Raw genomic sequence first — 15,972 nt, forward strand, 5'->3', positions numbered from 1 at the left:
GCACGCGCGAGCGGGGGCGCCGCCCCGCCCCTCACGCGGCACCGCACGCGGCCCCCGTGCGCGCGCATGCCCCGCCGCCACGTGCGGGGCCGGCCCCGCCCCGGGGCGTGGTCAGGTGAGGGGCGGGGCCGGGCCGGGCGTGGCCCGCCCCGGGTCATTGAGGCACCGTGTGAGTGGTGAGCTGTGCTGGTTAGTAATTAATGACGGGAGTGTCTTAAGGCGACCAGTAAAGTTAGTTAACATCTCGGTAATCAAAATAGTTTTGCTTTAAATAGCAGTAAATGGGCTGAGAAGGCATCAGGTTTGAAGTGGAGAGGCTGAAGAAGATTCTCAAAGGCACCTTCAGTTGAACTGAGTTTCTTCTTGTAACTCATGGAGTCGAACTCCAGACTACAAAAAGAAGAAAAAGGTTGGACGACGGCCTTCCGCTCCTTACCATAACAATCCTGCATCTTAAGAATTTAAGATAACAGAGATAAATCCCTCTTAAATCCCTTATATCTAAGAATTTGTCCATGCTGATTTTCTTAGTTGTATTTTTCCCTTGTGCTTGCACACCAGGACTTTGATGTCAATGGTTACTGCTGTGTTTGTTACTGTTACAGCACACACTTAAAAACTCTGTCTTCCCTTTAAACACTTGGCAGTTACATGACTACACAAAGACTGAACCATACATTCCCTGGCTCTCTATCCTAACCCAAAGTTAGTCTCTCATTTCACTGAGCACCCAAACCTCTACTCAAAGCCTCCCCGGTGTGGCAGTGCACTTGTAACTGCCACAAAAAAGCAGGAAGCCAAGGCAGATAACAGTTCTCAGACAAGGACAGTGCGTGGAATCTCATGTTACACTTGTGCAACAGGCAGCTGTAAAAAAAAACCCACGTCTGTTCCTGGTTTCCAAGTCCTTGCTATTTTCACTTTCACCTTTGTCACCCTCACTTGTGGTTGAGATTCCGGTACTGGAGCTCCCACGTTATCACCATTTGCCACTCACTGCATGCAATTGTTAAATCCATCATTGCAATTTCAAATTTATGTTGGGTATACTTCCATCTGAGTATCCTGCCTTTGGTTAAACTGTACCAGTCACCAAATTAACACCATCCATTCCAAATCTAAGAAATCCCCATTTTGGTCAAACTTACCAATAATGATGATGATGATAATGACAACAACCGCTATCAATATTGCCCACATCTGTGAAAAAAAAAGCCATACAACACTTACTACACACCATGCAAAGGCATCCAGTGCCCCTCAGGGCACAGGAAAACAGCCCCTGCAAGGGCCTTTCAGCACTGTCTGTCAGATCTAACGTGCAAGCAAAGGTTCTTCAGTCAGCAAACTCAATCCACTACTGGCACTCAGAGATGGCAGGCCATGCACGCAGGCAAACAGAGCAATATGGTTTTCCCCACATAAAGCCCGTCCCAAGTGAATGCACAAGCTGTTCTGTTACTCACCAAAGATGATTCCAACCTTTGGCAACAGCTACAAGTACAGGAGTCTGAGTGAGCTTCATCCACTTTCTAATACTTCCTGCACATTAATTCAAGCTATGCATTTTTAGCCTTTTCCTCTTGTTTCTCAAAGCCTCAGATTACTGACATGCTTCCCCTCTGGCCATTATCAGACAAGATCCTGCATAGGGCAGCATGGCCAGTAATGCAGCTTGTTGTTACTTCACCCAGCCACTCTGCCATGCTTTAAAAATTGGATGCTGTGACTTAAATAACATTGCCTAAACTTCTGCCTTTTGAGACACAAGCTGTAATAGTGTTACAATAGTGTTAGGATAGTGTGCAAGCACACAAGCCAAGGTTACCTTGCAGTTCTTCCACCAGTACTTCCTCTTCAGCTTGGCTGCGCTGGTTTCAAACTGGGAAGCCCCTGCTTGCAGGGCATCAGCGCGATCATCCAGCTCTGACAGCTTCTGATCTCGCTCCAATACCTTGTCCACATTCACTCTCATGATGTCAACAACCTATAGCAGTTCAATGCTCACAGTAAGTGACCACACAGTGGAACATAATCACAGCCAACAGACAGCACCACAAGGTACTCACTGTTTTCTCAGAAGCAGGAGCTATTGCCTTTTAGTACATGCAGCCATAAGCTTAAAGAAAACTATGGAATCCACCTGTGGCTAGAAGCCCTGAATGGATACTTTAAAAAGTCAGTAGTGCTGGCAGTCCTTCAAACCTGGGAAATAATTCCTGACTTGCTTCAGGAGTTAAGGAATATAAACATGATAGTAAATCATGTCAAGAAATACTTGCCAGCCAGCCTGGCTTTTGGACTCCACAAAAATCACATTTGGTAGTCAGCTGTCATGGCTACTGCTGAGAAAAAAAAAACCAACCTTGTTCTTTGTAAAAAAAGGTTTTTAATCTTTACTTATGCCAAATCCTTAAGCACTAAGACTGCAGCTAATGCTTAGATACTGGGAACTCCTCTCTGCTTTCTCTTCATATAACAAAGAGAAAACTGCTTTAGCAAAAATATCCTTTCTAATTGCATAGGTTTGCAGCAGGAAGAGGATGACACTACTATCAAACCAGACATTTACCTCATCTACTTGGTGCTGAGTTTGCTGAAGCCGGCGATTGCTGCCAGCAGCCATATTTGAGCTTCCAGGGACACTGGCTGACCTGCAGTAAAGAAAGGCATCATTACACATCTGGCAGTTCTGAAAACTGGGAACTTGTACCCTTGTAGTAAACACAGGGCAGTTTCTTACTGGAGAAATGGTGTTTTAACAGCTGACAGTGGGTGCAAGTCATGCAGTGTCCCAAATATCTTGTCAACAAATTGCCTGCTGTGCTAAGAGGCAGCAGTGGCTTGCTAACACACACTTTGCAATGAGGCAGGGGACACAGGGCTCAACAATGGTCCATAGGGCTCAAAGAGTGAGAAGTTTGGGCTCAGGGGTGCTCTTGCTTTCCTGTGTGAACACAAGTACTAAGTTTCAAGCAACAATAGTTTACAAAAACTTAATACTTATTCAATGTGATTTTCCAGCGATGCTTCTCTATTCTTTTGAAATGGCTGATATGGAGCAAGAAAAAGCACCAGAAGGAAAAAGTATTTGGAAAAGAATTTACCTTTGGTCTGCTTTGAATTAATAACAGAGGTCTTTTTACCAGCTACAACACTCTGCATCTTTATAATGGATGCAAGAGCTTCTGTACATGCTCCTCATTACCTTTTCACCACCTGGCCAGGTTTTTAATGTGTATCTCTAGAACTATCTGCACTCAATTTCCTTTTCCATGTTCTTACCTCTTTCACATCGGATGCTTGTTTAGTGCATCCTGCCACTCCGAACAGCCAAGTCTGACTGTTTCCTGTATTTACACATTTGCACATTAGCTTCTAACTTCCATGTAACGTACAGGCACAACATAGGAGCCAGGGCATGGCTCAGAGCCGTCCTGTACAGCAACGTATCACTGTTTTAGCGGTGCCGCCACCCTTTGGTGCTGCTTCAGTGCCAGTCCCAGGTGAACAGCCTCGGAAATGACACCGCTTCCTGCGAGGTTCCAAACACAGCAACGCCCCGGTGCCCAGCAGGCGCTGTCCCGGCAGGGCGGGCCCCGCTCTGAGTCGCGCCCGGGGCTGGCGGGGCAGCCAGGCCTGCGCGGCCCCGGCCAGCGCCCGGCCCCGGCCCGAGCAGCGGCTCGGCCGGGGTGGCCCAAAGCACGGCCAGCCCGGGCCTCGCCTCTGCCGCCGGCCGCGCCCGCCCCTCCGCGCAGCCCCTCCCGGAGCCCCCGCCCGCGGGGCCGGACCGGGCCCTGCTCCCGCCACCGCCGGGCCCGCCCCGCTCCCCAGCTCCCCCCGCACTCACATCCTGGCACCGAGACGATAACGGGGCTGCGGCGGCAGCCCCCGGGAGACTTGACCGGGAACTGCGCGCGGCGCCCCGCACTGACGATTCACGAGGCGGGGCCCGGGGCGGGCTCGGGGCGGCGGCGATAGGCTCGGGCCCAGCCCGGAGCGGGATCGGCGCAGCAACGATGGGCGGGAACCTGGGCGGGCCCGGGGCGGTGGCGATGGGCTCGGGCCCGGCCCGGGGCGGGATCGGGGCGGCGACGATGAGGGGGGATCGGGGCGGTCTCGGGGCGGGGGAGATCGGCTCAGGCCGGGCCCGGGGCGGTCTCGGGGCGGGGGAGATCGGCTCAGGCTGGGCCCGGGGCGGGCTCTGGGCGGGGAAAATCGGCTCGGGGCGGACCCGGAGCGGGGTCGAGGCGGGGGAGATTGGCTCGGGGCGGACCCGGAGCGGAATCGGGGAGGGGGAGATTGGCTCGGGCCGGGCCCGGGTCGGGCTCGGGGTGGCGGCGATGGGCTCGGGCCGGGCCCGGGTCGGGCTCGGGGTGGCGGCGATGGGCCGGAGCCGGGCCCGGGCCGGGCTCGGGGTGGTGGCGATGGGCTGGAGCCAGGCCCGGGCCGGGCTCGGGGTGGTGGCGATGGGCTCGAGCCGGGCCCGGGGAGGGTTCTGGGCGGTGGCGGTGGGCTCGGACCGGGCCCGGGGCAGGCTCTGTGCGGGGGCGATGGGCGGGAGTCGGGGCGGGATGGGCGCTGGGGGGGGGGGCCGGGCGGGGCGCGGGGCGAGCTCAGGGCCGGGGCTGAGCCGGGACTGGGGAGCGCGGCCGGGCCGGCCCCGGGGCGGGGCCTGGTGCGGGGCCGGGCCATGGCCGTGCCCCCGCGGGCCGCTGTCGGGGGCTCCGGCCGCCGGGGGGCGCTGTGCCCGCCCTGCCCGCCCCAGGCGGTGACGGGAACGGTAACGGCAGCAACGGAACGGCGCGAGCGGCCGGGCACGGGCACGGGCACGGACAGGGCACAGACATGGGCACAGACATGGGCACGGACAGACAGACAGACAGGGCACACACGCAGACATAGCCGCGTGCATTTCGTGGTGTTGTCACTCGTGTCCGCGCGCTCCGTGCAGCGCCCGAGGGGGACCGGCTGTGTCCTTGTCCTTGTCCTTGTCCTTGTCCCCCGCCCTGCCCCAGGGCGGCCGGCGGGACCCCGCGCTCGCTGCCCCCCGGTGCCCGCACGGTACCGAGCAGAGCAGGGCCGGTCACACACCGGGGTTCGATGCTGCTGGTGGTGCTCCCGTGGGAGCCCCGGGGCTGCTCCGCCAGGGAACATCGGCCTCCGCAAGGCGCTGCTGGGAGGCACTGGGTGCCTTTGCAGCACGGGTTCTGAGTTATCTCTTGTTTTTTTCCCTTATTAAACTTTATCTCACCCCAGGCATTTTTTTCCCTCATGTTTGGTGTTCCAGTTCGCTCCCGCCGTGCCCCTGGGGATAAGGGAGGAGGCGCCTTCTTTCAGGACTGGGTCAACCCGCCACGACGGTGAAGAACCCAGCAATTAACAGCCATGTAAAAGTGGAAAAATGGGAGAGCAATTTGGAGAGTTAAATGCTGATTTATTCTAAAAGAGAAACATAATTAAACTTTCTCTGCAGTCAAGAAGAAACTCTCTTAATGAAATCTCATCTTCAGTTGTGGAGCTGGGTTTCGGAAGAGCTTACTCATAATGGTACTAACAGAGCCTCCGACAGACCAGATGATTAATTTATTGAACCTGGTTTCAGGTTTTGCCTGCTGGCCTGGCCATGTAGTCTGGTACAAGTTTTGTTCTTGAGGACCAGTTCATGTAAGTTACATATTTAATTAGTGCAATAATGATTGGGTCTCAGTTAATTGTATAATTGTGACCTCTTAGGTTTCTGCATCAGCAGCCTTCATGAATTCTGCCATTTCACTCTGCTTTGTGTACAACTGTAGGATTAAGCATTTTGCCACCAGCTCTATAAGGTTTCTCATGTAAAACCCTGGACGTGACTGTCCACTGAAGAGGAACTGCAAACAAAGCTCTGGGGGCTGCACCTGCTCACGGCCAGGCTGTGGACTGTCACACCATAACCTGTAAGAAATGAGGTGCAATATTCTTACAAGCAGGTCATGTAGATCAGAATTTTTTTTTTTTTTTTGGTGGTTTCTTAGAGTCACTAAAGGACTGCTTTGCTCTCAAAGTAGGATGGAAGATATGTGTTCAGAAGAAGAGACCTGTTCAGAAGAAGGCACACACTTTGTATGGGGAAATTTTCTTTTTTAATTTACAGCAGAAAGAATATAAAGCATTCAGAAAACATTTTCCATATTTTAAGGGCAATTCAAAACATTTTGCATGGTTCCAGCAGCTGAGTTCTTCAACAGATCCATTGATTCAGTGATGCTTTACATGCACAGTTACAAAAATAAAACTTACAAAAGAGAAGACATCTATACTAGTTTTACATGCAAGTCTTGGGGACCCCCCATTGGGCACCAGCTATTGTGTGGAACTGCCATAAGCGTGCAACCAGAGAGGGGGTTCATGTTATATTCTGTATTTCTTTCACACAGTATTACTGCTGTCGAATGTGTTTCACAAAGGAGCGATTCTATTATCAGAAGACAGAAGATCTGGCTCCTGGCACTTGGGAATTTGAATTTTCCTAGAAAGCTGCACTGACTTATCTTAGGTGAAAATGTTAAGTTCCACAACCAAGAAGAGGGTTCGAAGAATCACTTCACTGCGAGGGAGTGCTCCTCCCTCCCCAGTGACACACTGAAGGGTTACGGCCCGACACAACAAAGCACTTGGGAGCTGAGCTGGCTTCAAGCATGCCAGGAGTCCTGGAGCTGTGCTGCAGAACTGCCTGCACGTTTAACAGCCAGCACAGGCTTAAACGTTTGGCTGAAGCAGGATCTAGATTAGTAGATACACCACCAGGCCCATGGATCTGGAAGAGTAATTTGAAATAGCTCTGTATATTACTGAATCGTTTTTCTGTAAAGACAAGGAGTTAAAACATTTCCACTGAGGTCACTACTCTTGTTAGGAACAGATCAATTCTATATTGTCACGTATTGGTTAATGGGTGCAATATTTCAGTTTCAAAATGTCAAGAGTTCTTCCAGTACTAATACAGAGCATTTCCAATTCATTCCAAAGGAGATTCTTCAGCATCTCCTGTTCTGTTTTGGCGCAAGAGTAAAATTTAACAGTTAAGGTTCCAATTGCAGACAGTAAATTGAGGCTATGAGGCTGCCCACAGGCACAGTGCGAGCGCCAGGCCATTTGTTTTGCTTTTTTCCCTTTTTTTAAAATTTAATCAGGTCATAAAGCAGCAGTTCAGAAATGTACAAGAGAATTCTGATAATGAGCTATAGCACATCTACTGTAATTCAATGCTGGCAGTGAAAAGAAGTAATTAAAAACAGGTACAATTATAGAAAAGGCACCAAGAGCACTGACCCCAGTTTTTTTGCCACAATCTTTGTTTTTACTCTTCTTTTAAAGACACCAGTTTCAAAGCTTCCTATGTGTGAATATTTTTTGGCTTCACAACAAGCCTTGCGTTTAAACATTGCAGTTGGTGGCCGGGATCAAGCAAGAACAACTATTCCAAAACTAACAATCTCAAATTTACACAAGTTCATTCAGAAATTTTAAACTGCCACGAGTGAGACAAACAGACAGGAGCAGTTTCTGATCTCAGACACATGTACGTGACCCACAAGTAATGACACGGACTTCAGGAGTTTCTTCCCTTACATTCCTGTGTAATGAGGATCAGAACTGGTTCCCATTGTTGAGAATCTGTGACAGTTTTAAATTAGTAGTTCAATTTTAAAAAAATCTAATTTCTTTGGCTCCTCACTATGTGGAAATAGCAATATACCATGACACCCCTACAGGATCAGTTTGCATCTTTTTTTTTAATTTTTACTTAATTTTTTAAAATTTTTTGTGCAATTTTTATTACATTTTCTGAGTTCCAGCAGGAGATATGAAAATGTGAAACATATTTTCTACTTTCGTACTATTTATTTATTTTTTTTTCATTTTATGTTCATTCTAAGTGTTCTTTATTGGAGTGAGTGTATGGTGTTAAGCTAGATACGGTTTTTGTACTCTTATGATTATCTGCTTTGCAAAAGTAACTTAATTTTCTTAAGCAATATTAGCATTCACATTACTTGGCACCATTGGCAAAAGAAAAAAGAAAAAAAAAAAGACGGGGGTAAAAAAAAAAGAAGGAAGGAATACATAAATTAAACCCAACTGAACCAAACTCCTGGTAGCCAAAATCAAATGTAAACATATCCTTTTTTTCTTTTTTTTTTTTTTTTTTTTTTTTAAAGTAATGTTGCTCTGCCTTTTTTCCTAAGTCTAAATACAGTAGCTCTTTTTTGCCATTTAGTCATGCTTTAGCAAAAATGTTCTTCTAAAGAACATTTAAAATAAAGTTTCTTATAGTGAAATAAAGTTTTTGTTTCATTTTACAGACCATAGCCACTAATGCTTTGCTTTGTTCATTTCTTTTTCTTGAGTTCATGCACATATCTCTTTAATATATACAATATGTACAAACAATACATCCACACTCTTCTCGTTCATTCAGACAAAACTATACAAATAATAATTTTATCTTGCCAAGTTATTGACCCTTTGTGAATAAAATATTTAGTAATTAATCAATATATTCCCTTTCAAATATTTTTTTCTCATTTTCCATTTCTACCTTCTATATATACAGAAACTGCCCAGATTTTGATGAAGTAGCCAAAATAAGAAATTTACTGGCCAGAATGCAGCACCACTGATCTTTAGGTGGCATAAAATGTCCAGGCAACATATGTACGTGACTCTGCAAAATGACAAGAGGTTTGACAAGTACGTAAGAGAAAAAGCTACATGTTTTACAAATTATTTGAGAACTTAATTAAAACAATAGTACATGAAGGTAAGGCTAGAAAATAAAGTGCTGAATATGAGAGAAAGTACATGACAGTTGATATGTTTGCAGGTTCTAGTAAAAGTACAAAAAAAAAAGTGTAAAACTTGCTTAAGCTGCTCTCTCCATTCCTCATGCAATACCCGTGTCTCTCATACACCAAACCCTTCCTGTAAGTTCCCACGGGATGTATTAAAAACCTGCAGATTTAAAAAGTTGCATTAAGTGTGCTGTAGAGGTTTAAATAAAACACAAAGGACAGGAGTGCGAAGGAAATGAGGATGCATGGACCCAATAAAGATGTACCGATCTAAGCCCCTCCACTGAGACTCTCAAAGCTTCAGTTTCTTGGAGATGACTGACAGGTGCAGGAACAGCATTCTTGTGTTGCTTGTGCATTCCCACCTTTTCTGAACAATATTTTTGGTATAATATTTGTACAGTTCCACATGTTGTTTAATACAGCCCTATATGAAAAGGATAATTAATCGCTTCTTCCTTCCTTCTCGGAGAATGAAGCAACTCACGATTTCCTCCTGGTGTCTTGTTTTCCCCACGATCCAACAGAAGATTGAGTTCCAAGATGTCTTGCTGAACAAATTAAAAGTTGTCCATGAAAGTGCAAATGCAATGACCAAAACATTACTGTTAAAATCCTGCAGCTGGTATTTCCAGAACTGCAGTGGGTATTTTTGTTGTTGCATGTCTCTGCTAAAAACAGAAAATGAAAACAGTCTGAAAAGCAATGTCACATTGCTACGGGATGCTGCTGCGTATCTTCAAGTTCCTTGGCCTTTTTCAATTCTTTCACTCTGAAAAAACGGAGAGGAGCTATGTAACACTTCTATTACAAATCTCTTGAAGACAGAGCAATCAAAAGGATTCATCACTCCAACCTCCCGTGCAGAAGAGGCAGCTCCCAGAGACACGACAGGAGGGTAGCACCTTCCCAAACACCATAAACAGTTGGAAGCGCAAGAATGGGCCACTGGAGATCCCAAACACGTTTGGAGAGACACACTTGGTTCCAGCTACTGCTTTTCCCCAGTACTGGCAACTACAGCTGGGCTTCGTTCTGGTGTCAGCCTGATTGTTTGGGGCTTCCTGGACTGCTGTTCCCCACCTGACCCTGCAGCTGCTTCCTACTGTCCCAGCAAAGGGGCTGCTCAGTGCTGACCCCTTTTCTCCACACAGTGCTGTGGCAGTGACAGCACAGTGGGGGAAAATTAGTCTGTCCAGCTTGGAAAGGAAGCCTGGTGTTGATAGAGAACCTCACAAAATGAAGTGTTTATGTACAAGCAGAAGAACCAGAATGGGTGTGAAGAAAGGTAATTTGTTTTGCAAGTGCTCCAGCTGCTGTGCCTGCGTGTTTTATGCTGTTGGCAGTATGTCCCTGTGTTTTCCCAGCAGTGCAGGACACTGTGTGCCAAGGGAGATGAACCTACTGTGGAAGTCACTCTTCCTAGATGTGGCCTGATGCCCCAGTTCTCAACTTTCTCAAATGCATGCTCAACAATACCTCCTCTAACTCACCAACACAAGAACTAAACCATCACTGAAAGCTGAAAAAGTTAAAAATTAAATTAAAGGATGAATAGAAGGGAGTAATTTTAATCCCATCGAGTGGAACAAAGCTCTGCACTAGAGCTGGGGCAGTAGGAAACCTGTTTAGGCTGAGAACCTGGTTCTGTGTCAGTGCAGGCTCTCTGCAAAGGAGCCACACCAAATCCAGAGGCATTTCTGTGCTGCCCCAAAGGTGCCCAGCTGTGCTTGGGGCTAGCTCTGCCTCTGCTTGCAAGGAGTTTCTCTGCAGTGAGATCCTTTTGCCACCTGCCTCCACATGTCTTCCCTCTGCTCCTGCAAGGGGAAGTTCCCCTCAAAAGGAGCAGATTACAGAAAAAACAAGTAAAAAAAAAAGGTGATTTAGCTAAGCGTGTATAGGCTCAAGTGCTCACATGATGTTGCAAAAACTTGAAAGGACAACTAACAAAGGTATAGTACAAAAAATTGTGTCAGGGATGCAAGTCTGTGTAATGCGACCAGCTACAAGTGAAAGAATTTAACAAAGCCCAAGTAAATAGAATTAAGAAAACATGTCAGGAGAGCTGAGCAGCAGCAGTGACAGTTTGCAGCTACTGTGCATAGACTTACACCCACAGATCTTTTGGCTCTTGCACCAGCCTGCTAATATAAGGATATAATAAAGCTATAAATTGATCTCTGTTTATACACCTCCATTTCACTGTTTTATTTATTCATTTTTTCTGCATGTAGTATTAGTCAGAACCACAGTGAAAAGGGAGCTGGCTGCTTTTACCTCTGTTTTAGCTGACTCAAAGGCTCTAGCACTCAAATGCACTCTCACTCTTTATGAAATACGGCCAATAGGGGTCAAATCAGACTAACCTGTATGCAGTTTAGACCTGTGTTAATTATCCTAACTCCACTTTTGGAGAAGATCATGTATGGAAAGACAGAGGGCTCTGCTAGGCCAAATGCACACACTGTGTTCAGAGTCTGAAGGCCGCTGCTGGAGAGAGAGGCCCCGGCATTCCTGAAATGCGAGCCCAGCAGAGCAGCCCAGCAGGCTCTCCCAGGTGCCAAGCAGTGCTCTGGCCCCCAGGCTGAGGAAGGGACAGCCAACAGCACCAGGGGCTCTCAGCTCCTACTTGGACAGTGCTTAGACACTGCTACAACTTTATAGAAAAATCTCCTGCAGGAAGATTTTGGCTCTTTTAGCATTTTAGCTGGTGTCTAAAAGAGCCTGTTCACTTGAAGAGACTGGAGGCTTCAGCACTGCACAGAAGGCAGCAACAAGCCTCTACTCAGGCTGACAGCCTGAGTTCTAAGTTCCCTGGGGTTCTTCATGCTTGGTATAGCCAGATCCCCTTTTTCATTGCAGGAAACATAGGAGGGCTGGAACAGTAAGCCAGAATAGTCACAAATGACAAGTTACTCATCTCCAGCATATCTAGTTTTATTTTCTTGGAGCAGAAAAGCAGCCTCTCCCTTGAATTTTCAACTAATATAAGCAGTGCACCATTTAGAAGCAGGAGAGCCAGAATCCCTGGTGCTGTGCTAGAAAAGGTGGTGTGCCTCTGTGCAAAGGACAATTTTTAAGGCTTAGACCAGCTGTGTTTAAGATACCATCAATTAATGCATGATTTGCAGTGCAACTTCCAAGTGTTTTCTGTTGCACTTCAGTACTGTAATGTAAAATTAACCTGTTATTATAGATCTCTCACTGAGAACATGCACATTAAATAAGCTGGTGGCTCTTTCACTGAGACATGCTATTCCTTACTTTAGCACTTCACATGCAAGGGCTACACTAACAAAAAAGCACTTTTACTGGAAGAATGCAAGACATGCTTTGCTGCAAACTTCAACCTACAGCATGCAGTATCTGTACTGGTGCAGAACTATTGCATCTGTTTGCCTGGAACACACATGCCAACAGAAGTTGCTGCAGCACTCAGCATTTGCACTAAAACAGGTCTTGTTCAGAAACACAGAATCACAGTGTCACAGAATGTTAAGGGTTGGAAGGGAACTTAAAGATCATCTAGCCCCAACTCCCCTGCCACAGGCAGGGACACCTTCACCATCCCAGGTTGCTCAAGGCCATATCCATCCTGGCCTTGGACACTTCCAGGGATGGGGCAGCCACATCTTCTCTGGGTAACTCGTTCCAGGGTCTCATAATCCTCACAGAAAAAAAAATTATTCTTAGTATCTAACCTGAAGATCCTCTCTCTTTAAATTTGTATCAATTACTCTTCACCCTATCACTACAGTTCCAGATGAGGAATCCCTTTTCAGCTTCCCTATAGCACCCTCCACACGACCATTTCTTCTCCAGGCTCACAAACTCTAACTTTCTCAGCCTTTGTAAGGGAGATGCTCCTGTCCTCTTATCAACTTCATGGCATCCTTTGGACTTACTCCAACAGTTCCCTGTCCTTCTTATGCTGGGGAACACCAGAACTGTGTGCAGGACTCTGACAAGAGCAGGGTAGAGGGTGAGAATCCCCTCCTCCCCTGCTACCCACACTCCTTTGGGTGTAGCCTAGGACACAATTGGTTTCTGGGCTGGGAGCACCCACTGCTCACTCATGGGGAGTTTTTCATCAACCATGATCCAAGTCTTTCTCCACAAGGCTGTTTCCAATCAGTTCTCCACCCAACCTGTCAACAGTGCGTGTGGGATTGCCCCAGCCCAGGTGTAGGACCTTGCTTTACTTTGTTGAACTTCTGAGGTTCACACAGTCCCACCTCTCAGCCTGTCCAGGTCCCTCTGGATCCATCCCTTCCCTCCCGTGTGTGGCTGCACCACACAGCTCTGTGGTGTCAGCAAACTCGCTGAGGGTGCCCTCGCCCCCACTGCCCACAGCACTGACAAAGATGGTGAGCAGTATCCGCCCCACCACTGACCCCACTTGTCACTGGCCTCCATGTGGACCATGAGCCACTGACCACAGCTCTTTGCATGTGGCCAGCCAGCCAGTTCTTCATCCAGCCAGTGGTCCACCCTCAAAACCACATCCCTCCTATTTAGAGACAAGGATGTTGTATGGGACAGTGTCAAACACTTTGCATTTGAGACACTTTCCTTGGTCAGGTGGGATTTACATGCATAATGTAATAATTACTGCTGAAAAACACAGACACAATATAGTACAGAATTTCCCTAGAGGTATAAACTGAAATCTGCCACAGGTACATTACTGGAAGATGCTATTTACTATGTAATGGCTTAAAACAAACCCTGTATTCCACAGCATTTACACACTTATGCCTCAAGATGATAACCATCCAAATTTGCCAAGCTACCGTATTTTTTAAATTAACTTATCTGTTTGTTCAGTGCAATAGAGTGTGTGTCTCACTGCAGATGGAGTGCAGGTAGGTACTGAGAGTCCTTTATTCCATTAACACACAGGTAAATATGGAAACTCACAGTCTGGAGCTGTCAGTCTCTCCTCTCCAGAGCTGGCCTGGGATGCCAGGGAAGTTCTTCCTTCTCCTTGGCAGCTGGTACAGGGCAGCCCTGCTTACCATGGGCTCTGCAGCAGGCACAGCAGAGTGAACTGAAGTACCTCCAAATGTTACCAAAAATGGAACCAATCCATGGCCAGAGTGTCACTGGGGAAGCTCTGAGGTGTTATTGTGAACACCATGTTGCTTCCTCAAACCATGATAAACAGGATGTGCCTGAACCAGTGCATGCACCAAGGTAATCTATTTACTTTATCTGAAATGCTTTGTCAAGAGAATCTAAAACTAATTGTCTTCAAGAAATTAATTCTTTCTTGGATAGTCTGCACTGTAACCCTTCCTGTGTCTTAGAAGTGCTTTCAGTCTTTTCTTAACTCTTCTTGAGTTCCTCACTCAGTGGCACTTGATTTGATTGCAACAATATGAAGTCAAATAGCAGGGACTGGTATTTCCTCTTCCTTAATACCTGGTGTAATAAACCCTCAAATTTTTCAACTGCAGTTAAAAAAGTACAGGTTGACCAGGAAAGACTTTTGGACAAATTAGGACCCTTGAGAATAGAAATCCTGAGTAAGTGCTGCTAGGAGAGATTTGAAGTGAACAGTATAGCACTGCCTTCATGTTGTAAGGCAACCTTCTTTGGTTAACATTTTTCCAGTCTTAAACTGAGGCAGGGAAGAGAACCAAAGTGTAGCATTTGCAGTTACAAGCATTAATAAACTCCTGTAAGGAAAAGAACACTACTGGGATTTATAGAATTGAACAGCAGAAAGAATGTTCTTAGAGAAGATCTTTTGACCCAGTTTGGTAGACTTGCAGTTCGACTATTTTTTTAAACAACAGAGGAAATGAGGGCAATGACAGTGACAGCAGCAGGCCAGGTGCTGCTGGATGGTGTGCAAACCTCTGTCACGCTGGCTTGGATCACTTTTGGGAGTGCTTCCCTGACCTGAATGGGGGCTGGGGTGAGGACAGCTCAAGTGATGCCTGGCTGCGAGTGGAGCACCCCAGAACAGGAAACAGGCCCTGGCTTTTGCAGGTCTCCAAACAAAAAACACCATCCTACGCCAGCAGCTCTGAAACCATGCACAAAACTGCAAGGACTGTGCATCTGATTTTTGTATCTGATGAAGCTTTGAATAAACACCTCACCAAATAACATATTCTCCAGATAGTAAGCGCTTCTAAGGCAAAAAGTTATTCCCTCTGCAAGTGCTGAAGAGCAGATGGAAGGAAAAAGCACGTGCAATAGAGATGACCACTGCTGAGGTGTCTGAAATCACAGCCGTGATGCTGACATACAGAAAAGGAAGATAAGATGATTTCAAACATGAGGTTTGAACCCTGACTCCTGGGAGATACATCCTGGTTCCAAAACTGCTCCAGCCAGCCAAAGTTTCTGCCCCTCACACCATGTTGCTCACTTGGACAGTGTACAGGGGGTGCATCAGTATGTGCTGAAGCAATGTAGAAAGCAGCAGCCGCAGCGAGTGGCAGCTCCTCTCCCTGTGCCCTCCCCAGTCCTGCAGAGGGTGTCAGCAAATGAACCAGCCCTACTCAGAAAAAGTCCCAGCAAACAATGGCTTCATGGGTAAAGCATAACACAAAGCTGCTTCATCAGAGTGACCCCATAATGCCCAGCCAGGGAAATGCTGAATGAGTCCGAATGCTGAAGATCTGTTTACAGGACAGGATGCAAGAGCCAGAGAGGGCTGGCTGGTGAGTTACCTGTTGCTCTGAGAGCTGAAATGGCCTGTGGGATATTTAAGACAAGGGAGATCTTGCCTTTTTCCAGATACCTCATTTAGGCAGCAAAACAAAAAAGACAGAAAGGCCCAATAAGAACGACACCCAAGAGCATGCGGTCTGCAATTTAATACACACATCTGAGCTCCAAATACATTCAGCCCCTGCAAGAGGTAAATGAAAAAAGAAATTACTTTGAAAACTTCTGTTGCAGGTACAGTGACGCATATCCCAATATGACATTTTCACACATTGTCCTGAACTCAAACAAATGAGACTTTCCTACCCCTTGACATTTTCCCCATTCTATATCTCACTCGAAGAGAGACAAGAAACCAGGTACCTCAATGCTATGTCTGATGCATGGCACAGATTAAAACCACATAAAAAAAATATAAGTCCTAAATGCACAGGAGCAGGAAAAGGTTTGT

The 15,972-nt window shown here is 47.0% G+C and overlaps 2 protein-coding genes across 7 annotated transcripts in view; both read right to left on the minus strand.

Annotated features, from left to right (window-relative positions):
* Positions 1-86: 86 nt before the first annotated feature.
* On the minus strand, positions 87-4,695 carry VAMP3 (vesicle associated membrane protein 3). The gene is made up of 6 exons (XM_088066705.1): positions 3,851-4,695; positions 2,573-2,654; positions 1,829-1,987; positions 1,467-1,494; positions 1,149-1,200; positions 87-390 (listed from the first exon to the last, which is right to left on the minus strand). The coding sequence occupies exons 1-6, from the start codon at positions 4,693-4,695 to the stop codon at positions 252-254; spliced, it is 1,305 nt and encodes a 434-aa protein (XP_087922831.1). The 3' UTR covers positions 87-251.
* A 1,407-nt stretch (positions 4,696-6,102) lies between these two features.
* CAMTA1 (calmodulin binding transcription activator 1) overlaps positions 6,103-15,972 on the minus strand; it is a 236,006-nt gene continuing 226,136 nt past the window's right edge. For all 6 annotated transcript variants that reach the window (XM_088066393.1, XM_005528324.3, XM_088066392.1 and 3 more), the window contains one exon: positions 6,103-9,609. In XM_088066393.1, coding sequence (XP_087922519.1) covers positions 9,546-9,609 — 64 coding nt within the window. In that variant the 3' untranslated portion in view covers positions 6,103-9,545. The remainder of the gene's footprint in view (positions 9,610-15,972) is intronic.

This window comes from Pseudopodoces humilis, chromosome 24 (assembly GCF_049639895.1).
Source record: "Pseudopodoces humilis isolate 2021_Gansu_Grassland_sample_001 chromosome 24, ASM4963989v1, whole genome shotgun sequence".
Lineage (NCBI taxonomy): Eukaryota > Metazoa > Chordata > Aves > Passeriformes > Paridae > Pseudopodoces > Pseudopodoces humilis.